This window comes from Eretmochelys imbricata, chromosome 1 (genome assembly GCF_965152235.1).
Source record: "Eretmochelys imbricata isolate rEreImb1 chromosome 1, rEreImb1.hap1, whole genome shotgun sequence".
Lineage (NCBI taxonomy): Eukaryota > Metazoa > Chordata > Testudines > Cheloniidae > Eretmochelys > Eretmochelys imbricata.
In genome coordinates, this window is record NC_135572.1 from 188550905 (window position 1) to 188574387 (window position 23483).

A 23483-nucleotide genomic window follows, 5' to 3' on the forward strand; every position below is an offset into this window, starting at 1 on the left:
TGGTAGTTTTTTTGAAGTGCCAGGCATAAAGGTGTAACTTATATGAAAGTTTACCAAAGAGAAGTAATTCTAACACAGTTTTATGCAAAGGAAGTTCGATTCTATTACCGCATTCCGTTCTCTTATTCTCAGTGAATTAGACAAAAAATTAAAAGGAAATTTTAGATTAAATGTTAACAATTCAAAACTGAGAACCATCAAGAGGCGATGACTGAAACACAATTCAGCTTAAAAACAACATGTTGCGTATCTTATATTTTATTGATAGAAATGTGTGTACAGCTGTTACATTACAACATAACCATACATTACAATATGAGCAATTCCTTAAAAACATCTGCAATCATTTATAACAAACACATATCACATTTTAACCTGCAATGTTACAAAAATACTCTGAAAAGCTAAAACCAGGAGACAAGATTTTCAGAAGTGACTACTGATTTTGAGTGCCCTTCTTGAGACACCTTATGGGGACCTACTTTTCAAGAACTGCTGCACATCCACATTCTGAAAAAGTCTTCTTTAAAAGGTATCTCAAGTTTGGACATGCAAAAAATTATGCAGGCACACAGAAATCATTAGTAACTTCAAAAAACTGGATATTTAAATGATGTATTATATGCTTAAATTGTATTTCACAATAAAACTTAAATGACTGCAGATGCTTATTTTAATTTTAGTATTTTCTCCAGACTTAGCAAAGATTTAATTTAATTCATGTATGTACATATCTGATGCACTACATTTTCTAAAAAGCTTACTCATCTTGGGCCCTTGTAAAAGATAATGAAAGGAACCAACAGAATGCACTGTATATAGGTTTTGTTTGTTTGTTTGTTTTAGGTCTTCCTTCCTGTTCCAGGGGCTTGTACATCCACTGCCAAAGTTAATGTATGACAGGTCTTTTATCTTATTGGCCTCTCATGTCTTCATTGCTTGGATCTGATCTGGTATCAAAAAGAAAAATACTAACTTTAGTACACCGCACTTAGTGGAACTGTCCCCACCAAAAGAAAACCAATATATTTAGGTTACAAAATTACAATATCATTTGTTGCATCTGTAACCAGGAGAAAATTGCAGTTTGCATCTTCAACTTGCACCCTAGCGGGTCTACTTCTGAGATTCCTCTCTGATTAAGCAATTTCTGCCAGAACTGCCATTTAAACAGAAAGAAACTACCACAAAATTATTTTATTCTTTTCCACACCTTATGTGACTGCCTGGATCAGGGTAACAACATAGACAGGAAGTTACATGAGTATGCATTCCAACTCTGGCTATACTCAAGTTCTGGACCTCTATGTAATTGAATTCCATAAAAGCTTAGTTCCTGAACAGTTTATAAACTATAGGACTCAACTTCAGTCTTACAGAGGTATTAATGCAGTTCACATGAAAATGCAGCTTCCCACTGCTGACCATATTTCTGTTGCCCAATGCCACTTCCCACTGTTGCCCAATGGCATTTCTTAGCAACGTTTCAATGTGTACTTAATTAACTCATGCAGAAATGGAATGTGGGTGCAAAGTATATGTTCCAGTTATAACCTTAATAAAATAAAATAAATATTTTTCTGGGCAGATGGCAATAATCTATTCCTCAATGACAGGTTTCAGAGTAGCAGCCGTGTTAGTCTGTATTCGCAAAAAGAAAAGGAGTACTTGTGGCACCTTAGAGACTAACCAATTTATTTGAGCATAAGCTTTCCTGAGCTACAGCTCACTTCATCGGATGCATTCAGTGGAAAGTACAGTGAGGAGATTTTATATATACACAGAGACCATGAAAAAATATACATTGTAAGGAGAGCGATCACTTAAGATGAGCTATTACCAGCAGGAGAGTGGGGTGGGAGGAGAGAAAACCTTTTGAAGTGATAATCAAGGTGGGCCATTTCCAGCACATTTCCAGGAGTTAACAAGAATTATCAGTATTTCATAATTTTCTGATAATCTGAAAAAAGCGAGGGTCTATAATAGAAATTTTTGCAAAATTAACTGCAGCAGAAGTAACTGCAATAATGATTTATCATCTTTTCAATTAAATGTGTTATTTTTAAATGCATCTTCTAACCCCTGGTCCAAGAGCTGACTGGGTCCATTTTTAATCTTTAATTTTGATCCAGAATGGGTTTTGCCAGGAAAGCATCTCTGGCTGGCATTTCAGATTCATGTAAACAACAGCCTGAAAGTGTGCACCTGGAGCAATACTTCCAAATCTGGGCTGTTGCCACCTGCAGGATTCCTCATGAAGACAAGAGGAATCAAAAGAAGTTGAGACAATAAGGAGCCTTTCAGGTCAGGTCAGGTCAGGAACTCAGCAAAAACAGCTGAGCTGCAAGCTACCCTTTGTGATAGGATGTGGGAGAAGAAGAGCTCCCTCCCAAAAAAACCTGTGTGAAGGGTAAGGTGCATCCTGTCCTTTTGTGGGAGAACAGAACACCCTCCCATAAACGTTATTTTTGGGGACTTGTTCCCCCTTCCTCAGAATGCTACTGCATAATGATAGGTAAGTAATTCCTTCACTCACATTCTCATCATCAACACACAGGAGAAACAAAAGTAATTAAAAAAACCCTATGTCACTCCAGTCACTAGATTAGACTGAATAGAAAGAGTACTCTACTATTCGTGAATAAATGGAGATAATACAAAATATAGTACCTGATTAAAAGTAATTCTTTACTGCCATTTGAAATAAGACAAACATTTACTTTAGCTGTAATGGACTTTGGATCATTACTGACATCTAGTGGCTTGCTCAGAACAGAACACCAAAATGTGAGGGGGGAGCAAATTACACGGCTTCTTATAGAAGGCCTTACACAAATATTGACTTTTGTTCCCAATTAGATTTAAACCAAATTATTTTAAGTTATGTTATAATAATTAATGAACTACTAATTTCAGAATGTGCATTAGAGTGAGGGAAATTAAAGTGATCCTACCAACCTAAATGCAGGATTTGTTGTTATTATTTGTTTAGCAATAGCTCTCAAGGACTCAAACAAAATCAGGGCCTCATTGTACTAAGCACTATACAAACTCACAGTAGTACACAGACTCTGCATGAAAGAGATTAAAATCATTACATAAACATCTCATACTGTTTATATAATTATGAGACTGCTGCATGTGTTATTATCGGTATAATGTAAATGTATCACTTTGTCTTCCGTTCTTTAATCCTGGTCCCAAACAAGTAGTGCACTTCTTTTAATAATTAGTCTCAGAAGGATTTAATATTATTTTAGTTACAGTGCTTAACAGCTTCTAAGGATTGCACAAACTTTAATAAATAAATTAAATAATTAATCCTCACAACACCCCAAACAGATAGGTACTTTAGGAAGTATCACTCTCAGGATATGTTTATACTGCAATAAAAGATGCCCTTGCGAGGGGAGTGGGTCTCAGAGGCAGCTTCCAGCCTGAGCCTGAATGTCTACACTACAATTTTATAGTCAGCTGACCCAGGCTCTGAGACTTGGTGCCACAGGGGTTTTAATCACAGTGCAGACATACCTTAGAATTTCTAAGATATTTGCCAAGGAGCCAGGAAGTCCTTTAATGGGCTGCTCAAGGGCAGATGTGCCATGTGGACTTCCCTTGGCGAGAACCCCCAGGGCTTCTGAACTCCTGGGGGGCTGCCAGAGAGTTGTAGACCCTGGGGAGAGACCTGGCAGCTGCAGAGTAAAATTGACATTGATATTTCGTTAATTTTTTTTCAGGATTCCCAGTTCATGGAAAATGTTGAAAAACTTGGAATCATTCCAATTTGGAATGAACCCAAATATCAAAACCATGAACTTTACTATTAACTGGAAACCCCTGTGTTGGCCACCTGTACTTTTAATTCCTTTTTTGAAAGTGACTAGATTTTAAATTGACAGAGTTCCTTTACAACTCAGAGTGTTCATAAAAAACCTGTTCTACAGCTCCAACAACAAATGCGGAAGCCAGGGCCTAAGATGTCTTCAGCTTCCATATCATTATAAATGTATATGACACCATACAATACATTTTAATAGCCTTCTCTCGCCTCCAGACATCCATAAAAATTGGATATTCCTGAATGGATTGGATATTCCAATCCTTCTGTTTAAATCAATGGCAAGACTGCCATTCTCTTCAGTGGAAACACAATCACCCCTAAATGTCACAGCTTGAGTGGAGGACAGAGTCATATATGATGCAGTTAGGAAATATTTGGTGTTCAAGAGTGTTCAATAGTGCTCTCGTAAGATTAATCTGGACCAGGACTCCCAGTTCTTCTAGAAACCTTCATATATTGCTCGGCCTGTTTACTCAACATTTGAAAGGGATAATAAAATATGGAGAAAAAAAAGAAATATGGATCATTGGAGCATAACAGCTAAGGTAACTAGGAAAATAATTAAGTTACCATGTGCAACATAAGAAAGATTCAAGAGCACATTGTACTCTTACCCTAAGCAAGAGATTCTTAGACTGCAAGTCCCACTTCCAATAGTACACATTAATTTTTAGTAATAGTTTATCTTTTCTCCAAAGAATATTCCGTAATTTTGGGTTTATGTAAATTTTTAAAAAGAAATATCACCGCTGCTGGAACGGCCCTAGCTGCAGAAAATCATAATAAAAAAACAAAACACCACGGCATAAAATATCAGGTTTGGTACTGGTACTCACTGTGTGATTTGATCTGAGAGCAGAAATAGATAGAAACAAGGCAAATGAAATGAAAGAAAACTTACAAAATGAAAACAAAGTCTAATGGAAAGAAAATAAAATTATAATAGAAGTAGATTTGACCTACCTTGGAGCCAATCTACACCTTCTTGTAACCCTTCTCCTTTAAGCGCATCACTAGCACTAAAACAAACAGAGACTACACTATAAAAGCCATGTAAAGACACTGGTTTGAGTAAAAAATGGTTATCACATCTGAATTATGTGGTAAGTACAGCAGAATATCTCCAAATGCAGCATGTGTCAGTGTCAGGCATATTATTCCTTAACAAGAAGTAGGCCACGCCTATATGAGCACATTGAACTATTTCACTAGAGCTATTCTAGTATAGCTTCTCTGGGTGGACACTATGCTGAAATATTTTCTCCGCTCTGCATTATACCAGAACAGTTATTCTGCCACAGACATTCCCCTGTGTAGACAAGGTCATAAAGAAAAACTTTTGCAAAGTTTATGATTAACATGAATTCTTCCACCTGGCTGGGGTACAGGGGCCATGCTGAGGTTGGAGAGGAGGTCATTCTGCAACCTGGCAATCCCCAGCTGGCATTAGGGACCACTGCCAGCTGATGTAGGTTCGTGTATTACCCAGGCTAAACTGGGACTAATACAGATCCGCCATTGGAACCGAGGAACCATAACTAGCTATTTACAAGCCCTTTTTGCTGCAGCAAGATGAATTTAGCACAGCAGAGGATCTGGGCCACTATACTGGTTATTCATAAATCCATTTACAAAAGAATTCGGCCAATGCTAAAATATATGATCTTTGATCATTTTGAGGAAAAAACCACACCAAATCAAAACAAAAAATTGTAGCTATGTTATCATACGCAAACTGTGTAAAAGCAGAGAAAGGCTAGCAATTTATGAACAAGAGGTGTATTTTCAAGTATGTCAGTTTCCGTGCAAAGTATTTTATCTACATAATACAGAGGAGAAAGTCTTAAAAAGCATACTTGAATCACCATGATTATATATTTACTGAAAGTTGCAGCTTTTTATTTTTTAAGTTTGAGAATCAACCATTAAAGGAAGTTCAGAGATGACCATTTCACAGTATAAAATAAAAAGCAATTTCATTTCATTGTGACAGGACCTGCAGACTAGGCCTTCATCCTTTCCAAAAATCTCCAGGTATTTTAAAATCAAGAGAACTAGTTTAAAAAAAAAATCAGTAAATTAATGTACTTACTACTAAAATTAAAGTTACACTATAATTTTAAAACATCTGGAAATAATGCTTTGGTTTTGTTTCTCTTTCCTATTACTTTAGTAGTATGAAGCTGTTGTAAGAGTAAGAAGAAAAAGTGGTGCCCCCTCAGGTTATGTCTACATTGTGATAAAAAACCCATAGCACTGAGTCTCAGACCCGTGTCAGCTGACTTGGGCTCCAGGACTAAAAACAGCAGTGTAGACATTCAGGTCTCAGAGTCTAAGCTCCAGCCCAAGACAAACATCTACACTGCTATTTTATAGCCCTTCAGCTTAAGGGTATATCTACACTGCAATGTAAGCCCAGGATTAGTGGGACTTGAATCCATGGACTCTGGGTTTGAAAGCCCAGGGCTTGAGCATCCACACATTAGTGACCCTAGCTTAAGAATTTTTGAGCCCAGGCTCCACCCTGGGACTCCAATGTCCACAACTTTCTATCGCCCTCCTGAAAAGTGGTTGTTCTAGCCCTTTGTTCATGGTGCAGTAAGGGAAAACTTGACTGCCACCACACCTATCACAGGAAGTTGTTGCAGCCCACCAACACATTCTGCTGAACCATCATTTTGCTCTGCATGCTCCCATTTGAGTCACCATTTGATGAACTTCTCTTGCTTGGGCTTTTGCTCTTGTTTCAGGAAACAAGCAAAGATTCCATGGTGGATGTTTCCTGACTCACCACTGGCACCTGACAGAAAAAATGATGGAGCAGGACAATGACGATACAGACGAGGAAGAATCAAATTGGCTGATGCTACTCATTACTCTTGGTATAGCTGCTTATGACCCCTTTGTAGATGGGTGCTTGTGGAGTAGGGCCACAAGCACAGACTGGTGGGATCACTTCGCCATGTGGACCTGGGATGACCAGCAGTGGGTCCAGAACTTTCACATGAAGAAACCTGCATTTCTGGAGCATTGTAGGCAGCTTGCCCCAACCCTCCAGCCTCACAACACACATGAGGATGCCATATCAGTCCAGAAGCAGATTGTTATAATCATCTGCAAGCTGGCTACCCAAGTGCTATAGGTCTGTTGCGAACCATTATGGTGCTGGAAAGTCAGCTGTGGGTGGCCAAGGTTTCTGAGGCAATCAGGTGCATTATTTACCCAATGGTGGTGGAAATAAACAATATTCCTAAAGTAACTGCTGGTTTTGAGAGAATACGCTTTTCAAACTGCACTGGGGTCACTGATGGGACTCATGTGCCCACAGTTTTCCACCCTCCCCTTTCCAGGAGCAAGTGAGTACATAAACTGTAAAGGGTACTACTCCATTATTACATATTAGGCCCCTGTGGACCACAGAGGCCGACTTATGGATGTCGGCATGGGCTGCACTAGAAAGGTTAACGATGCCAGGGTTTTCTGCTGATTGAGAGTCTACCTTCCTGGACAGGCTGGGAAACTATGACATTGTCATAAATGGTGTTATTGTTCCCACTGTTATTCTGGGGGACCCTGCGTGACCCCTTTTGCCTTAAACATATCCTGATGTAAGAGTGCAAAATAGTTTAAAAAGAAGGTTTAAATTACACTCTCAACAGGTGTAGAATGGTGTTGAATGTGCGTTTGGCAGACTGAAATCCCGCTGGTGCTGTCCACAGATCCCTTTAGATTCCAGTATCATTAAAGATGTCCACATTATTGTGGCTTGCTGTGCTCTTCGCAATCTTTGTGAAGCCTAAGGTAAGCTATATGCCCCTGAATGGACTTATGACGGGAATGGATTGCTGAACCAGTACACTCAACCAGAAAGCGAACACCTGGAGCCGGATGGAGCCAGGCAACAGAAATCAGGGACACTCTGTGATCCCACCTTATGGACCTGCATGGGCCAACAGAAGAAGAGTACATATATTAATATATTTGTACAGTAACGTTTACCATAAATGAGGTACTGTCACATCACGCGATGGAATAGAGGGTGGGGTCACTGTATACAGTGAATGGGGGGGGACGCGCTACTGATTGTCATGATTTTTGTTATGGATAATATGACTGCTAATGTAGTGGTGTGGGAACTGTGCATTTACATTATTGATATACACAGATTTCTTAATTTCTGGTTTCAGAGTAGCAACCGTGTTAGTCTGTATCTGCAAAAAGAACAGGAGTACTTGTGGCACCTTAGAGACTAAGAAATTTATTAGAGCATAAGCTTTCGTGGGCTACAGCCCACTTCATCGGATGCATAGAATGGAACATATAGTAAGAATATATATATATACATACATACACACACACACATATATGCACACACACAGATAAGTTGGAAGTTGCCATACAAACTGTAAGAGGCTAATTAGTTAAGATGAGCTATCATCATCAGCAGAACAAAACTTTTGTAGTGATAATCAAGATGGCCCATTTAGACAGTTGACAAGAAGGTGTAAGGATACTTAACTTGGAGAAATAGATTCAATATGTGTAATGACCCAGCCACTCCCAGTCTCTATTCAAAACCAAGTTAATGGTATCTAGTTTGCATATTAATTCAAGCTCAGAAGTTTCTCCTTGGAGTCTGTTTTTGAGGCTTTTCTGTTGCAAAATTGCCACCCTTAAATTTTTTACTGAGTGGCCAGAGAGGTTGAAGTGTTCTCCTACTGGTTTTTGAATGTTATGATTCCTGATGTCAGATTTGTGTCCATTTATTCTTTTGTGTAGAGACTGTCCAGTTTGGCCAATGTACATGGCAGAGAAGCACTGCTGGCACATGATGGCATATATCACATTGGTAGATGTGCAGGTGAATGAGCCCGATGGCATGGCTAATGTGATTATGTCCTATGATGGTGTCACTTGACTAAATATGTGGACAGAGTTGGCATCGGGCTTTGTTGCAAGGATAGGTTCCTGGGTTAGTGTTTTTGTTGTGTGGTTGCTGGAGAATATTTGCTTCAGGTTGAGGGACTGTCTGTAAGCGAGGACTGGTCTGTCTCCCAAGACCTGTGAGAGTGAGGGATCATTTTTCCAGATAGGTTGTAAATCTTTGATGATGTGCTGGAAGGTTTTAGTTGGGGGCTGAAGGTGACAGCTAATGGTGTTCTGTTATTTTCTTTGTTGGACCTGTCCTGTAGTAGGTGACTTCTGGCTCTATCAATCTGTTTTTTCACTTCAGCAGGTGGGTATTGTAGTTTTAAGAATGCTTGAGAGAGATCTTTTAGGTGTTTGTCTCTGAATAGAGACTGGGAGTGGCTGGGTCATTATACATATTGAATTTATTTCCCTGAAGTTAAGTATCCTCACACCTTCTTGTCAACTGTCTAAATGGGCCATCTTGATTATCACTACAAAAGTTTTTTTTTCTCCTGCTGATAACAGCTCATCTTAACTATTTAGCCTCTCACAGTTTGTATGGCAACTTCCAACTTATCTGTATATATATTTCTTCTTTCTATATGTTCCATTCTATGCATCCGATGAAGCTGACTATAGCCCACAAAAGCTTATGCTCTAATAAACTTGTTAGTCTCTAAGGTGCCACAAGTACTCCTGTTCTTTTTTAATAATTTCTGTTTAGATTCACCTTGCTTGATGTGCCTTACTGTGTGCTTATCTTTATTATTCAAAATACCTATTATAAAGGTATGACATACTGATGGCAATAATTTTTTAAATAAAATAAAAGCCTTTATTTGTATTATAAAAATAACAATATTAAAGTATTGCCAGGCAGACTTGCTACCATTAGAATACTGAAACAACAGTAATAAACCAATACCACAACCAGTAATAAAACAAAGTGCATGCAACACTGAACAATGCAAACAGTGCCGTCAGAAAAATCCTCCAATTGTGTGTGTCACCTGGCAAGTTTTCTTCTTCCTCTCTTGTGCATTTACCACTCACTTGCCATTGCTGCATGGGCATAGAGGCCTGCGGGAGAGTGGCGGACTGCAAGAGGGAGAAGAAGGTCTGCACGGGGTGGAAGTATAAAGGGGTAGATTTGCCCAGTACAGCTGCTATTAAGTCCCAGTTGCATGGGCCAGCCAATCATGAAATTGTTCAAAGAGACCCTGGTATGCAGCACACGGTACCATGAAGAAAGAAAAGGAGTACTTGTGGCACCTTGGAGACTAACAAATTTATTAGAGCATAAGCTTTCGTGAGCTACAGCTCACTTTGGCCACAAGTACTCCTTTTCTTTTTGCGGATACAGACTAACACGGCTGCTACTCTGAAAAAGGTACCATGAAGGAGACTCAGGTCACAGTATAAGCATGGCAGGAGCCTGCACTCTTGCAACTATTAGCAAAAGCAGCCATTAGTCAAACTGGTCGTTCTGCTACACTAAGTCTTCCGCCCCTAACCAACGTTCCTCTTCCAGGAACTGCGATGTAAGTATCTGCTCCCACGCTGTAATTCTGTCCTCATCTCTGCAGCCTGCCTGTGCCTTTCCACTTGCCTCTCCACTTTAAGTGAATTCTTCTCTCTTTGGTATTGCACCTATTTGTTGTCCCTGTCCAGAATGTCGACAATAAATTCATCATGGGAATGCTTCCTCTAGGACTGGTGTATGATGGTATGGAAACCCAGGCGTCCAGTGGAGTGAGCGAAAGCTACCAAGGTACAACAGCCAGTAGAAGTACAAGTTCCTGCAAGCAGATATAAAACAGAACATTATTATCACAGTGATTCACAAATAGTTCTGTGCATGAGCAAAAAAAAAAAAAAAAAAAATCCTTGTGGAATCCCAAGGACAAAAAAAAAAAAAAGATACTTTGTAAAACTGAATTTCAGTATATTGTGAGAGGAATGCTTCAGATCCCAGAAGCTCCATGGACACAACCAGCTTAAATCGCAGTGAAAAGAGTGCACGGAGAATAGTAAATTAAAAATCACAATGGTGTTTTGAAATTGTAGACTGCTTTGCAGCAGGCGGGTGGCCGCAACATATTACATAAGCTTCTTTCTATGATGTTGAAGGACATAATGATTCTTGAGGCTCAGGCTGGTAAAGAGATATTTTATTCCAAGATTCCAGTGGTAAGCCAGCCATATATACCACCGAAGTATTAAAACTTATCATGACTGAACAGCACGTCTATCAGTGGAGTGGGCTGGTGACCTACCAAGATGGCCCTGGAAAATATGGCTATCTGGAACTCCTGCTATGGGAAAAGTTTGTAGCTATCAGCACCCGCGATTGGAACAAAATTCATGGGGGAAATCAATAGGATGCCGCATTAGCATCCACATGGATCACTGGCTCCCTACAGCTTCCAAATACAGCATTTTAAGACTGCTGCAAACGCACACATTAATATGGACATACTGAAGAACTCCATGGTATATCCCCCCCCTTATTAGCTTGTAATAACTTTTGCATTGCTTATAAATGGAAATTCCTCCCATTCCTATGTTAAACAACAACAACAAACATGGAGCCAAAAGCTTACCAGGCTGAGTTCTGTCTCTTCCGGTTTTCCTGCCAGTTCTGCAGCAGACTGCTTCTTGGGGGGCATCAAAAAACTCTGAGGAAGGACTCAGGATATGTTGCAGCTGCTCCAGTGGCAAAGCCTCCTCCGGGACCAGTTCCAGCACCAGTGTCACTTCATCAGCCTGATCCAGCACCTAGTGACTCCCCTCCAGTCCTATACTGGATTCGGGGTCAGAAGGTCACCATCCCAGCTGATCAGGGCATTGTGAAGTACTGCTGGCTCTATGCTCAGCACAATATCCAGCACCTTGACAATCCCCTTGTAAGCAAGGCAGGATGACAGAGGTGATGTTCTCATCCCTGGCTTCCAGGTAGTCGGTCTTGAGCCACTTAATCCAATCCCTGCACTGGTGACCAGGCCAGGGAATCCCCAATGTTGCCAGCTTCATGGTATTCATTCATGGTATTCTTCCTAAAAATCAAACGTTTTGCTTGCCTTACTCCAGAGATTCACCAAAATCTGGCTGTGTTCCTGCAATCAGGAAGCGGCATGCTTGGCAAAGGACTTCTTCTGGTCAATGGCCATTGCAAATGCAGAAGGTTCACTGAGTTTGCAGTTCAGTGGTCAGAATAAAATAGTAGAGACAGATGTGCTAAGCTGTTGTATTTGAACAAGGGGGGGTTGCTTCCATTCCCTAGGAGTTGAATGGCTTATCTTGGGATAGAGAGGACAAAACACCGACCCATGGGATTGTGGGATAGCCTTGGTGGACTCTCAGGACCCTAGTCTGGGAGTCCTGGATCCAAGCTGCATTGACATTGCAAAATGATGCAGTTTGGGCCCAAGTCCCAGCAGGACCTGGACTCAAACCTATCCACCTTGCAGGGTCCTGGGGTCCAGGTCCCAGTGAGACAGAACTGTGTATAGACAAAAGGGGGTTTGGGCTCAAGCTGGAGTCTGAGCCCAGGCTTTCACTGCAGTGTAGACATACCTTAGAAGTCTCATGGTCTAGTGATTGAAAAACAAGGCTGGTGCCTGGAAGTCACAAATCCTATATACACCTTTATAGTTGCCACTAACAAATGCAAAGCTTTTGCCTAGTGAAGAATGGGACATAAGCCATCAATTTCAGAAGAATTTAAACTATTACTTAAAAAAAAGTTTCTAGTTTTTGTGACTGCAAAGATAACTTTCCAAATGTGAACTGATGCAGTGTTGTCTATCTTAATCTGCACACAGATAACTTCACTGCCTGTTGTGCGATTGGTAGCTTTCCAAAGTACTCCCAGTGTGATATTACCAAGATTCTGATCAGTTTCACAACTGATACTCAGAATCCCACAGTGCATGAGAGGGACCGGCTACAGCACTCTGGTAAGAATCTACCACCATTCCACTTCCCAGCAATAGTGAGTAGGGTTGTTCTTCCCACTAGGACATTGCCTGAAACTTCACTGGGGACAACCCCTCTGATTGAGTTTCTGGCTAGGATATTTCTGGTAAATTTTTCAAGCCCAACTCTATATTATTTTACATATTAAATATTTTTTTCAAACCAGATTTCATAGCAAGTATTGTACAAAGCCCTGTACCTACTCAGATACCAGTAAAAAGTTACAGCATTTTATCTGGTTTGCTCTCATTTAAGTAATAGGATAGTGAATGCTATGGAATGGCTAAAAGTTGAACATTTCAATCAACAGCAAAAAAAAAAAAAAGGAAAAAGGTGAGGTAATAGTACTTTACCAGATATGCCATGGTTTATCTTTGATGTTCTCTAAAGACAGTAACTGAGAGACTTTCACAGATGATACTGCATCCCTGAGGTCCATCTTGTTAGCAAAGAACAAGATAGGTATTCTACGGTGTTTGATATCTAAGCATAAACAAAAAGCAAGGAATACCAGAATATTTGGTAATGCTTGTCGTCATTTGCAAGTAATGAAACATGAACAACAAAAGAGGATATACTGCTTACCTGTCATTGTGGTTCTTTGAAGGTTGTATCCTACCAAGACACACACTGTTGGGTCACGTGGCCTCAGCCACATGCTTTAGGAGTGCTCACAAATTTTCTGGTAAGTTTTAGAATCCCTCCCCAACTCAAATACATTTATGGCTGTAGGCTGAGGTTGTTGGCGAAGAAGAGGAATGTGGAGGCTTCAAACCATAGCTTCCAATCACCACATCTTCACTATTTAGTGAAGGACAGGGTGTATAAATAGCCACAAAATTGATTAGATTAAGAGTTCATACCCCTGCAACCATAACTGAATTAGGATACATTGAGCTATCCTCAGGTATCTGCAGGATGCCCATTACTTTCTCTAAAGCCTACAAAAATGGAAAAAACATGTACACCTCTACCCTGATATAACGCTGTCCTGGGAGCCAAAAAATCTTACTGCGTTATAGGTGAAACCACATTATACCAAACTTAGTTTGATCCACTGGAGCGCGCAGCCCCGCCCCTCGGAGCACTGCTTTACTGCGTTCTATCCGAATTTGTGTTATATCGGGTTGCGTTATATCAGGGTAGAGGTGTATTTGGTAATCCCTCACATCCTTCCTGTGCTTGAAGAAAGGCCTCTTTTCCAATAGTTCTTCTCAGCTAGCAGCAGGAACCACAAGACTGGAGCAAGGAGCTCAGCGCATTGGCAATTGACTTAATTCTTGGCATACTTACACACACCCAAGAAGAATATGGAGAAATGTCTTTATGCCGCAGATGCAGACGAAGCAGTGAGAACACACTCAGCATCTAAATGCTTAAGCCTGTCTGGCTAATATAGAATATTAAAGCATCACTGGAAGAAAACAAAGTCCACCAGTGCTCTAGCCTGTAACAAAAAATTGAGTAATAGCAAGTCTAGTCTATTCCTGTGTTGCTATCAAGGAAAAGGGTGGTGCATTGGGGAGAAGATAAAGACGACGGCATTTGAATAGATCATCCAAATCTTGATAGGAAGATGCTACTTTTTCCCCCCTAACCATCAGAATTTGTAGTGAGCACTTCGGGCATAGCTTCTCCCTAAACTCCAAGGAACGGGAAGTAAGCACGACTAAGATATTTGAGTTTTTCAAAGAAATGTATGCTTTAAAGGATTACTAACTCATTTCTCATTACATTAATTGCTTACACTGGAACCCACAGGCCAGTCTCCTTTGCTGACAAGTAAGTTTCATCATTCTGAAGTGGCTTGTGATGTTTTGTTTGTTTTGGTTATTTTATTTTTTAAAAACAACTCTTCAGCCTTTCTTCATAATGACTGGAAACTACATTCCATCCCCCCACAACTCCCACATTCAGAGATCAGGATGGCTCATCAAAAAGTAAACAGTAACTAAAACTGTCTGCCAGCTTTGGAGTTAATTTGCTAGAGGCTGTCTGAGGAAAAAAGTAAAAGCCTCAGAACATGCAACTTATGCGTAATTAAAGTAACTTTTAGGTTTCACAGTTAAACAGCCAAGAAATGAAAAAGCTAAAGTTCCTACAGCAACATAAAGCTAATTTAATCATATTGCCCATGTGTCGCATTCTATGGATACATTAAATATAGGAATAGGGATATCAGATGCATGCAAAGTGGACAAATTAATGTTATTGTAGGAATCCTAACATTTTTATTTCCATCATTTATTTCAACTGTGCAAAGCTAATGTTATATTAACAGTTTACCACTCAATTTCCTGGGTTATTATGGGGTTTGGTATTATTAATTATTATTATTATTATTATTTAGAGAATGGGGCTAAAGCCCATTTAAGATGCCAACATCATACACTGATAAGCGTACACTTCAGTAAGAGTATTCACTTCTATCTAGAAGCATACCTGTGTGTTAACAATATTTTCTACTGCACGTACACAGTAGCCAGTTGTTAGTCTTTCATATCATTCATATCCATCTTTTCTTCCCAAAATTTGGTTATGGATGTTCTTATGGGAATTTTATATACCTCATTTCAAACATCAGCCATTTTTAAATTGTGTGAAGAGGTTGGTTTTTTTTTTAAATGGAAAAAGTATTTTTCTAACCTGCACAGAACAGAAATGTCTGAAAGTATTTTCCTCATACTTTCATCTTTTGCAAGAGAACATGCAAAGAAAACATCTGCCCAAGAAGTGGTTTTTCAGAAAGTTATGAACTTGTGAAACACTGGGGCTGAAACTGTTTTGCAACTTTTGCTTCCATTCTATAGTATCAGCTTTTTTTATATATTGCTACAAAGTTATACAGCTACAACATACCTATAAAAACACAGAAGAAATTCTCCTCTGCCGCCTTCAAATATCTGAACATTGTAGCTACTGGTTAATGCCTGCTTCTCTGTTATAGTCGGAGGCCATGGTATCTTCCCTCTCCCCCCGATGCCTTGGATTTTATATAAGAGGTTTCTGAATTTTCTGAAAAAACTCGAAGATATCTTATCCCTGGTCTACACTAGGGGAGAAGTCAATGCAAGGTCCGCAACTTCAGCTATGAGAATACCGTAGCTAAAGTCAATGTACCTAGATCGACTTACTGCAGCGTCTTCACGGTGGTGAGTTGACTGCTGCCGCTCCCCCGTCAACTCTGCTTGTGCCTCTCACGGCGCTAGACTAGACGTGATAAATCGACCCTCGATATATCGATTGCTACCTGCCGATCCGGCGGGTAGTGTAGACCTACCCTTAGAAGCATGTTCTGGAGGTCAAGTAACCCAAGAGTGGATATCTATGCAAGATAACAAACCTTTAGAGAGCATCAAGTATCTTAACTGCTGTACAATAAAGTCATAATAAAAATATAACTGACAACAGTGATTATTAAAACCCCCACTATTTGTAGTATGTGTTGTCCAATTATAGTAATTTATTTTTCTTTAAAAATGTTTTCATTTTCACAACACAGCCTGCTACTGTAATCTCAGGGCGCACACCAATATGCATCTCTTAAAAATAAAGAGATCACAATGAAATTTACTTTACCATCCTCTCCTCTCCAACCACTCCAGACAAAAGAGAAAGACAGGAACTTATACCTTACCCTAAGATATGTAACCCTCTTCTAGCAAACCTTCAGGGGAATATTGATTTTGAATTCTAGACACCTTTTAGGGGATCACCAGACACCAGTCTCCATTTAAATCTAGGGACATATTCTCAAGTGCACCAATTGATCTCAACTGCTGCAGTGGCACATGGGAAGAAGTGGTTTTGTTCCAAGTAACAGCCACAGTAAATATTACTAGCCTAATCTAGATATTTACTGAATCAATCTTAAACTACTTTAATCAAACATAGTCAAACCTAGAGGATAAGGTGATAAGTAACGGCCAATACTGATGTGTCAAGAGCAAATCATGCCAAACCACCCTAATTTTCTTCTTTGACAGGATAACCAGCATAATGATGAGGAGGGAGCAGTATATATCTGGACCCCAATAAAGCTTTTGACACAGTGCCACAGGACAGTCTCATAAACAAACTAGATGAAGTTATTATAACGTGGATGCACAACTGGATGAAAGAGCATACTCGGTAGTATAAACAGTTTCCTGGCAAATTGAAAGGACACATCAAATGGGATTCCACAAGGATCTGTCTTGGGTCTGGACCTATTCAGTATTTTCATTAACTATTTGGAGGACGGAATGGAGAATACACTTAAAATCTATAGACAGCAAACTGGGAGGGGTTGCAAGGAGTTAGGAGGACAGGATAAAAATTAAATGATCTTAATAAATTGGAAAATTGGTCTAAAAATCAACAAGATTAAATTCAATAAAGTGCAAAGTACTTCACTTAGGAAAGAAAAATCAAATGCCAGTTATTCCCTATTTTGTATTTGAGCAAGGCAGCAGTACTGCAGAAAACATTGTGGATTATAGTGGGTCTGAAGTTGAATATGAGTTAGTGCAATGCTGTTGTGAAAAAAGCAAATGCTATTTTGAGGCCTCAGCTGGAGTACAGTGTCCAGTTTTGGGCACCACACTTTAAGAAAGATGTAAACACACTGGACAGACTCCAGAGGAGAGCTACAGAAATAGTAAGAGATTTAGAAAACATGACCTATGAGGAAAAGTTGAAAGAACTGGTCATGTTTAGTCTAGAGAAGAGAAGGTTGAGGGGGAACATGATAACAGTCTCCAAATATGCAAAAGCTTGTTATAAAGAGGCTGGTGATCAATTGTTTTCCATATCCACGGAGGGTACAGCAAGAAGTAATCACTTAGTTTACAGCAAGAGAGTTTTAAGTTAGATATTAGTAAAAACTTTCTAACTATGAGATTAGTTAAGCACTGGGACAGATTTCCTAGGAAGTTTGTAGAATTCCCATACTCAGAGGTTTTCAACAACATATTAGAGAAACACTACTGTCAAGGATGGTCTAGGTATACTTAATTCAGCCACAGCATGGGGAAAAATGGATTAGATAACCTCTTGAGCTCCTTTTCAGCCCTACATTTCTGTGATTTCTATAATTACTGCTAGAATGATTGCTGCTACTCTTGCATACACCTTTGCATTATCAACCAATTCAGTAGTCCCATGAATATTCACAACAGCAAAAAAACAAATTTCTATTACATTTGTTTTATGATGCTATGAGACAGAAATTCAAGATATCCCTTTCCTGGGCCAATGAGAAAATGGTGCCCTGGAGAAGGTCACGAGCTTGATCACTGGAAACAAGGTTACATTCATTTGTACAGTGAACTTGCTCTTTCTGCAGTCTTCACTATTATGGGTCACACTCTTCTCCTTGACATTCTTCTCTCTTGGCTGTTGTGGTACTGTCCTCCAACTACTCCCTCTAACTGTTCTTTCTGTGTCTCCTTTTTGTAACAGAGTCTGTCCTTGGGTCCTTTTCTCTTCACCAATCAGCTCTCACAGATCCAACTACAATTTTGATGCTAATCAACTCATTAATCTTGTTGACCAAGCTGTACATATTTTGTTTTTATACCAGCTCCCAGAATCATTCTTATCTTCATTAGCTTCCACAATAACTTGGTTTCAGACCAAGAGGTACTGTGTAAGCAACTTTTCCTTCTGTTGTCAGAATCCTACCCTACAACTTTTCAGTGTAATAGATCCAGCAATCAACACCCCACTGAACTGCTAGAATATGCCAGACTGGTAACTAAAATTAGGCTATATAGTGGTTTTACTTTGAATTTCCTGCATAGGGTTTGTTCTCTTGATTAGTCAGAACATCCGCATTACATGAGTAAATTGGTTTAATTCCAATACCCCTGGGAACACATGGAAACCCCCACAAAACCTATTTCAAAATGTAACCTTAGAAATAATCATGAATCTCCCTCCCCATTTAGACAGTTGAAATTGTGGCATCATTAGCTATCACTACTCCTGGCTGCAAAGTCATAAAAGAAGTTTCTAGTGTTTTTACCTCTTCAGAGGCCAATACTGAGGTCTGATACAGCATTAACCAAACAGCAAAAAGTTACATTGAAGTAATTCATGGTCTTAAATGGAAATTTTTTCAGACATTGCATATGAAAACAAACATGTTGTCTATGAACTCCAAGCTTTTAAATGCCATGATTTACAGTCCCTCAAAGCAACTATTAACTTCTGTTCCACCTTGATCAAAAAAGGCCCAATCCGGCTCCTACTGAGGTCAGTAGGAATCTTATCAGGTCCTAAGTTTTGGTGTTCACCTCAACAGAAGTAAATATTGGCTTATTATACAAATTCCATTTTACTTTTATTCTAGCTCCTATCAATGGCTAAAATGGAGGGAAATTTACTTAAAATGCAGAATGTCTATAATAACAAGAGTTTCTATGTTTGAAACAATACAACATAATATGGAGATGGTAGGAAAATACAGTCTTCTCACCTGGATGAGTCAGGAGGGTGTCAAGTTCTTCTTTGGCCACAACCATTCTTAATTTATCACTGCTATCAATGACAAAAATAATGGCCTGGCCTTCTCTGCATAATATAGAAAAGTAAAGAGGCAAATTGTAAGCTCGCTCAGAAACTTTGACCAACAAAAACCTTTCAAAAATATTTTCTTTACTCCTCTCCCATGCAGAGCTGTCTAGCTATTTCTACAATCTCAGGGAAGATTTTTGCTAGAAACCTTTGAGTCGAGGCCAGTTTCTGAAATCTGGCCTTTTGGTTAACAATGTAACTTTTCTGCTATAAAAATTATCAATTTCACAGCCCATAAGGTTTGTTGTACACAGATCTTTCAGGAAAGCTCAATTCCTCTGCTGAAAAACATGAACACCCAACGTAGCAATACTGGATGCTGACACAGCTGGGGCCAGCAAGCCAGAGTGAAAAGGGCTAAACCTTGTCAAAACTGTTTTGAAAAATTACATTCAAGTCATAGTTTTTTAGTTTCTTGTCTAAAGAACCTTGTTAAGAGTCCACTCAGACAAGTGGTTGGCTCATCTACAACCAGTTTAACAACTGTGTACATGCAGAGTCGTTAAGCTGTGTCAAAGGTCTACACAGATGAATCAGTATGGAAGAGATACCAACGTCTAAACCAGTAGTTCTCAACCTTTTCTTCCTGCAGACCACTTGAAAATTGCTGAGGGTCTCAACAGATCACTTGATCTTTCCAGATGTTGTTTGTACCATTAGCTAACTATTGTAATGCTCTTTGGATAAAAGCTCTATATTAAAAAAAAAAAAACTTAATAAACTTTTTTTGTTTTACAAATAAAAGCACACAACTCATTTTAGTATCAGTAGTTTTACCTTTCTAATTCGATGGACATGCCCTCTCCCCCCCGCGCCGTAGCAGCCATCGAGCTGGGGCTGGGGAGAAGGGGGGGGTCTCTCCCCTGCCACAGCTGCCACAGACCTGAGGCTGGGAAGGAGGGGGGGGTCTCTCACTGGCAGCCGCAACCCTGGAGCTGGGAAAGTCGCCTCTCTGGCCGCCACAGCCCTGCACATCCCAAATTCCTCCCACCCCCTCTTCTCACCCCACTGCCCCCTCCACATACCCCCCCCAGGCCACCACCTCACACGTGCATCTTCTCCAGGGTCTAGGCACTTAATTAGTGGAGCCACGCCTGTGCACCTCCACTAATTAGGTGGATGGCCCTTCATTCTCTTGTGTGTGACTGCCCAGGCGCTCACCTTAGAGGGAACTACCGGGGGACCACCTGAACGGAGCTTGTGGACCATTGGTGGTCCACGGACCACAGTTTGAGAACCTCTGGTCTAAACCACTAGTATCTTGAAGAATGCAGAAACACTTTCAGTATGCATAGCCAATTCAACTAGTGACTTTGTAGACTTAATATTGAGAGTTATTTTTCCTTTCTAACAAAGGGAAAACTGAAAATGTTTATAAGAGTATATCAATGGATTTTCTGAACTGTATACAAGAAACCCCATACATAATTTTGCATTTTATTTAAATTTTTGTAATCTTTTTCTCTGCATCCTAATCTTCCTTGAAGGTCAGCTACCAGTATGTTTTTCCCTCTCATCTCCACAATACAACCCAATCCTGCAATTCTTGATCGCCTACCACTGCAATCAAAGAGAGTGGGAAATTTGGCCAAGTTAAGATTGCATGACTAGGCCCACATTTATTGCTGTGTATTGCATAAAAATCTAAATAAACTGTAAGCAAATGCTTAATATTTGTTGTAAATGTTCCAGCATATCTAAAACTACTCAAATAAAGTGTTAACAGCAGGTTTGTACAACAGTACTATAGTGAAGTTACAATTATAGCATATATTTACTTACAAAGAAACAAGATTCTCCTAGGTCTCACAGACACATACAAAAAAAAAACAAACCAACCAGTAACAGGGACAATACTCAAGAGTCAAGATACCACATGCATCATTAAATCAGATTTCGAGTTGTTAATGTACCCTTGAAGAGAGAGGTGTAAGCCAGATATGAAAAAAGTGCAAGTGTCAAGTACTTGGAAGTACCTACTTATGTGCACAGGTTCTAGATCAGACCTATAGATTAATTTAGCTATTTTTCTGTACTTGCAGTCTTGCTTATCTTTATTAGTTTATTATATTGCTTTTCTGTATGCTACTTTTAACTGGAATTAAATCCCATATAGATAAAAACTGCAGTGGATAGGGAGGATACTGATATTAGGGGGCGCTGTAGTGTCAGTGTTACTGCTAAGAAACTATACTCTTAAACTGTGGACATGATACAAATGAAAACTAACCAGTTGTGCGCACACTGATTTTCTGCCACATAGGAGGATCACCTCAATGCCAGTTTTTAATACAGTGATGTCCTATCACACACTTTGACTGGAATTTTCAAAGCAGCTTCTGGGAATTTGGCATCCAAATTCCATCCAAATCCTGCACCTAACACCCTTAGGCTGCTTTGAAAACCCCAGCCCTAATGCAAATTTACAAAATACCTATCTACCTGACAATTTCTCAAACTGCCAATTAATTTTTGTAGGAAAAGCCCTCTATGTTAATCTCCAATTTTAAAAAAAAGGAGGAAGAGGAAAAATAAAGAATCTTACAGCAAAGTTTATCACATAATAAACACATCAAAATTCAAGCATTCAAAATGGAGAATTCAGGTTACTTTTGTCCTGCTCACTACTGGCCTTCATATTCACATGAATGATAACAACTGAGACTAGTTTAGAAGATAGAAATCACTAAAAGAGAGTTTTAAATTTTAGTATCAGCAAGAAATAAAATGGAACAATCTAAAGAATAGGGCATATGCCAAAACAACAGCACAATTTTATTAAGCACATTTATTTGATTTTTGCCACAACATATAGGATAAAAGGCATAACGTTTGTTAGTACCCTGATAATTACATAGATGCCTCGTTCTTTGAAACTTTGCATTACAATTGTCTATAAAAACAGCAGTAAATCAGCATCTTTTATGTTCATCCATGCCCCATAAAGTGGATATGAATGTCAGGAAAACGATAAGATATCCAACCTCTAACCTCTGATTCCCCAACTTTTTCTTTTTTTTTTATATAAAGTGTTCAAATCTCTCCTTTTCTACACTGCCCTCAGTGAACTAACAACCAATCCCCATACATATGCTTGTTACCAACTGTTCATACATCTCCTTATTTTCTATCTCCACATGCTCCCCATCCCATGTTTTATTGTTCTAAGTGAGATGTGTTTTGAATTAATTTATACTAACAATCCAGTATAAACCAGCAGGAAGTATTATGGTTTAACCAGAAACACACAGCTAGACCTAACACAAAGTTGATGTCTCAGTACAAGAATACTTAATGAGACTACCATAACCATTTTAAAGCACTGGATAACTCCAAGCCAATTAGTTTAGAAGTGGGATGTTGCTTAAACCTTTGTTTAAGAACAATATTCTTAGTAACAGTAGTAGCATAAGAACCACACTCTTTCATGACTCATCTAAGCTGCTTATAAAGCCATCATTATAGATTTTAGGACTAATAATAATCAAAGAGGCTGGTAAAACCACACTTTCTAATTTTCGTATATTATAAAACCATATGGGGCTATTGTGATCATCTAGTTCAACCTCCTGTAAAACAAAGGCTATAGGCCTTCTGTGAATTAATTCCTGTTTGAACTAGAGCATACCTTCTAGAGAAATATCAAATCTTGATTTAAATTTTTCTGGTTATGGAGAATCCACCACAACGATTGTTGTGCCAATGGTTAAATACCCTCACTTAAAAATGTGCATCTTATTCCCAGTCCAAATTTGTCTATCATCATCAACTCCCAGCTCTCTAACATGTTATATCTGTCTAGATTTTAAAAAAAAAAAAAAATCTATTTAGCTACTATTAACAGCAACGTTTTAAAATAAAAAAAATTACTCACTTGTAGTAATGTTCCCACAGGTTTCTGTATCTGCCTTGACCTGACATGTCAAACACTGTGAAAGACAAACTGAAAAGGAAGAAAGAGTGAGGTACAGATCCCACAGAACAAAAAAAAATATATATTTTCCTCATTTTAACACTTTTAAATGGACAATCAACTTAAAACATAGTAAGTTAAAAAAAATCAAAATAAAAACTTCTGATATGACACCAAACCCCAAAGCCTTCCTGCCAGTTTTTGTGGTTGTACAATCAATTTCCCATTAAAAAAAGGTTTTCTCTTCCCCCTTCTGCTGTGTGAAAGACCCCCCCCAAAAAC

At 39.2% G+C, this 23483-nt stretch overlaps 1 protein-coding gene across 7 annotated transcripts in view; it reads right to left on the reverse strand.

The window, feature by feature from the left end:
* Nucleotides 1–242: 242 nt before the first annotated feature.
* Nucleotides 243–23483, reverse strand: part of ARL6 (ARF like GTPase 6) — a 37273-nt gene continuing 14032 nt past the window's right edge. For 5 of the 7 annotated variants that reach the window (XM_077820526.1, XM_077820534.1, XM_077820518.1 and 2 more), the window contains 5 exons: nucleotides 23163–23231; nucleotides 19191–19285; nucleotides 13084–13213; nucleotides 4805–4860; nucleotides 243–950 (listed from right to left, as the gene is read on the reverse strand). In XM_077820526.1, the coding sequence (XP_077676652.1) occupies nucleotides 925–950; nucleotides 4805–4860; nucleotides 13084–13213; nucleotides 19191–19285; nucleotides 23163–23231 (376 nt within the window). In that variant the 3' untranslated portion in view covers nucleotides 243–924. Of the gene's footprint in view, nucleotides 951–4804; nucleotides 4861–10361; nucleotides 10552–11355; nucleotides 11869–13083; nucleotides 13214–19190; nucleotides 19286–23162; nucleotides 23232–23483 lie in introns of those variants that run through there. The other 2 variants (XR_013346515.1, XM_077820560.1) reach the window with 2 other exon arrangements.